The following is a 3712-nucleotide window of genomic DNA, read 5'->3' as shown; positions in this document are numbered from 1 at the left end:
AAATTTTAACTTTAAGTACGGTAAGTATATACGTCTAAGAATGCTTTTATTTATATGTATTAAACATATAATTTAATAGGTTGAGTTTTTAGATTTAATTATCGAAACTACTTATATATGTTTATATGTTATTATCCCGTGTAATGTGAAGGACCAACTTCAATTAATGATTGTGGTCAAAATAGAAAGTAATCACGAAGACTTAATTATGAATCACAATTCTTGAAGTGTTAGTAAAAATAACCGGGTATTTCTGAGCTTATTTAAATTTATTATGTTTTGAATGAGACATTAATTAACAGCCTTGGCATAATATAAGTACGAGACCAGTAATACAATAAATAGATTACTAATGAATTGTTTTCACTTGTCATTACACGCACACATTTATATAAATAAGAAGAACGTTTATAATTAGTTTTGGGGGGGGGGGGGTTGTTATGATTATTCACAGTCCAGTCGAGAGTTGTTGTTAGTTGCGGTTTTGCCAGCTAATTGCCTGGCTCATAAATGTAATAATATTATATTAGTGGCAAATTAAATGAAGTCGTGTGGTGGCCCTGAAAAGGGCCTTTTTAAGATAGTTTAGAGCAAAAGGGTGTAAAAAGGAATTAACCTCCAAAACCGTACAGAGTACGGCCTTGACGTTTGAGAGCGTAGACTACGTCCATGGCGGTGACGGTCTTCCTCTTGGCGTGCTCCGTGTATGTGACGGCGTCACGAATTACGTTTTCCAAAAACACTTTCAACACTCCACGGGTTTCTTCGTAGATCAAGCCGGAGATACGTTTTACTCCTCCACGGCGAGCTAACCGACGGATGGCTGGCTTGGTGATTCCTTGGATGTTGTCACGCAACACTTTACGATGACGTTTGGCGCCTCCTTTTCCAAGACCTTTTCCTCCTTTACCGCGACCGGTCATGTTGAATTTTGATAGTTTCTAGTTTTTCGTCGAGAGACTTGATGCTTCGAGAGCTGTACGTTGACTAATGCGACTATTACGCCTGTCGTCATATTTAAACGTTTCACTGTACGCTCGCAGCCAATCGAAATGCACGATCGGACTTCTCCCACTTTTGTACTCACCGCCAAGAACCGACCAATGGGAGGAACGGATATGATCCCGTAATGTGTATAAATATCAGTATAGTATTGGTAGGCAGCCACTACTCGTCTAAATTACAAACCACAAACAACTATCGAAAATATGGCACGTACCAAGCAAACCGCCCGCAAGTCGACCGGAGGAAAGGCGCCTAGGAAGCAGTTGGCGACCAAAGCCGCACGTAAGAGCGCGCCAGCCACCGGTGGTGTGAAGAAACCCCATCGTTACCGCCCGGGAACCGTCGCTCTCCGTGAAATCCGTCGTTACCAGAAGAGCACGGAACTGTTGATCCGCAAACTACCGTTCCAACGTCTGGTCCGTGAAATCGCCCAGGACTTCAAGACCGATTTGCGATTCCAGAGCTCCGCCGTCATGGCCCTGCAAGAGGCCAGTGAAGCCTATTTGGTGGGTCTGTTCGAAGACACCAACTTGTGCGCTATCCACGCTAAGCGTGTGACTATCATGCCGAAAGACATCCAATTGGCCCGTCGTATCCGTGGAGAACGTGCATAATTTTTATCATTTAATAAAACAAATCCATTAAAAAGGCCCTTTTCAGGGCCACCAAAAACGCATATGCTTGAAATTTATTAGCTATAGTTACCTCCATCAACAGCAATAATAAATTATGTACTTCTGATATGAATCGATTACTTATTAAAGTTTACATAATATAAAGTGTTTCATATTCCTATTTTTTCGCATAATATATTGATACAACAACGCGATTATATAACTTATTCAATTCTTATGGACATTTTAATAATTTACAAAATGTACAATTTTTAAAACTACGAGAACATTGATTAAAAATCGAATAATTTCATATTTTAATATGAAAATATTCAGTGGCGTATATCGAACCTTTGTCCTTTACACACTAGTATAACGATAAGTGGGTCATAATTCAAAGGTTAGTATCATTAATATAAGAATTGGTAATGTTTCCGCAGAAAATTAATTCAATCCACATCTGAATGGTAGTAAATTTATTTTGATAATAATATAGTCAATCAACTTTTGTCCAGAAAATTTATTTTAATATTTTTATTTCGTAGCGTTATATGTATTTATTGGCTAAATTTCACATTTGAAAATCAGATGTAAGTTATATGATTTCGTTTTCACAAAACATTGTGATCTTGGGAGACGTTACCGACTACCTATTTACTAACTAAATAACTATAGTGCCGCTGGTCGGGAAGTTAAAATATGTTTTGATTCAGAATACAGCCATTTTAGTATAGATCACAATTACCTATTATGGTAGTTGATAAAATTATGATTTACCTATTACGATGTTTTACATTAATACGTTCATCACTTTGAGCTGGTATAGGTAGTTTGTGAAAATATCAATATCAATAACAAAATCAGAAAAAAATTAAATCGATATTACATAAAAAAAATATAGGAATTTTAAAGTCGAATCCAGTACCTATTATTATTTTGAAATCAGAAAAAATAATATCGACGAGCAAAATATATTATTATACCGAAATATTCAATTCTCTGTATAATACTATTCAGACGTCTAATATTAAATCGTTTGTAATTTCATCAAGAATTCTTTATATTTACAAATTTCTGTTCAAGTTTTAGATAATTTGTAAATTTAAAATTTAAAAAATTAAAAAATTATTTTAAAAAAAAAATTATTTTAATTTTTTTTATTATTTTAATATTTACCCAATACCTACCATTCACTCGAGTATGATCGTTGTTGGTAGAAGTTAAGACCCTTTACTATTTAGTTAATCAAAAACGACCAAAACTATATCAACATAGTTAGAGATCTTGGACGTAAGTATTGTATAAAATTGTTAAATACAATTGCAACACAAATTTGTGACCCTGAGAAGGACCTTTTATTGTAATTCTAACGTGTTTTACATGCTTATATGGGATATAGTTAATAATGACTAATAAATAGATGTATAATATTATATTATGCGTGGTGGAAAGGAAATATTTAGACTTTCTTTTTGGTCTTTTTTGGCAAAAGAACGGCTTGGATGTTGCCAATTGCAAATGCCTGGGGATGATACGAGACTTCTTGTTGTCACGCGCTGCGTTACCGGCCAATTCCAAGACTTCAGCTGCCAAGTACACAGGGGTTCCGGCTTCAACATCTATTCACTATCTATAACAAATCATTTGACATTATGTTATTTTAAATTATTGGCTTTTACCACTATTAAAATTTATTTATATTTATTAAACATGACTCTCAAATAGTAATATTTTAGATCTTAGAAATTGAAATCATAAATATTATAAGTTTTTAAAATTTTGAAATTTAATAATTTTTTTATAACCCATACTTGGAAAAAATTCTATCAAAAAGTTCTTCACCACATATGTTGACTATTCGTTTGGATTATTTCAGATTGATTACAGTATCATAACAATATTATACACAATTAGTATGATACAAACAAAGAGTTTTATATTCAGTGATATTGTCTAGGGTCTAGGTATTCAATATGTGGTCATATTACAATGCACGGATATACTCGTAGATTATACATTACTATATATACCCATGTTCAGATGTTTTTTTTTCATGCAAAACTTAAAATCGTAAATACCTAAGTCAAATCCAG

The 3712-nt window shown here is 33.8% G+C and overlaps 2 protein-coding genes across 2 annotated transcripts; one reads left to right on the top strand and one right to left on the bottom strand.

Moving 5' to 3' along the window:
• Positions 1-399: 399 nt before the first annotated feature.
• On the bottom strand, positions 400-973 carry LOC112596167 (histone H4). The gene has a single exon (XM_025341661.1). It carries the CDS (start codon positions 921-923, stop codon positions 612-614), a length of 312 nt encoding a protein of 103 aa, XP_025197446.1. The 5' UTR covers positions 924-973; the 3' UTR covers positions 400-611.
• Positions 974-1185: 212 nt separating this feature from the next.
• Positions 1186-1675, top strand: LOC112596165 (histone H3). The gene has a single exon (XM_025341659.1). It carries the CDS (start codon positions 1209-1211, stop codon positions 1617-1619), a length of 411 nt encoding a protein of 136 aa, XP_025197444.1. The 5' UTR covers positions 1186-1208; the 3' UTR covers positions 1620-1675.
• Positions 1676-3712: the final 2037 nt, after the last annotated feature.

The sequence above is a fragment of the Melanaphis sacchari genome, unplaced genomic scaffold, assembly GCF_002803265.2.
Source record: "Melanaphis sacchari strain LSU unplaced genomic scaffold, SCAv2.0 Contig305_pilon_pilon, whole genome shotgun sequence".
Lineage (NCBI taxonomy): Eukaryota > Metazoa > Arthropoda > Insecta > Hemiptera > Aphididae > Melanaphis > Melanaphis sacchari.
Note: the sequence above shows the minus strand (reverse complement) of the source record. Positions and strands in the feature narration are given on the sequence as shown.

What these genes read in the sequence shown, in the direction of transcription:
- LOC112596167 (XM_025341661.1), bottom strand. Translation starts at nt 923, where the DNA reads ATGACCGGTCGCGGTAAAGGAGGAAAAGGTCTTGGAAAAGGAGGCGCC.
- LOC112596165 (XM_025341659.1), top strand. Translation starts at nt 1,209, where the DNA reads ATGGCACGTACCAAGCAAACCGCCCGCAAGTCGACCGGAGGAAAGGCG.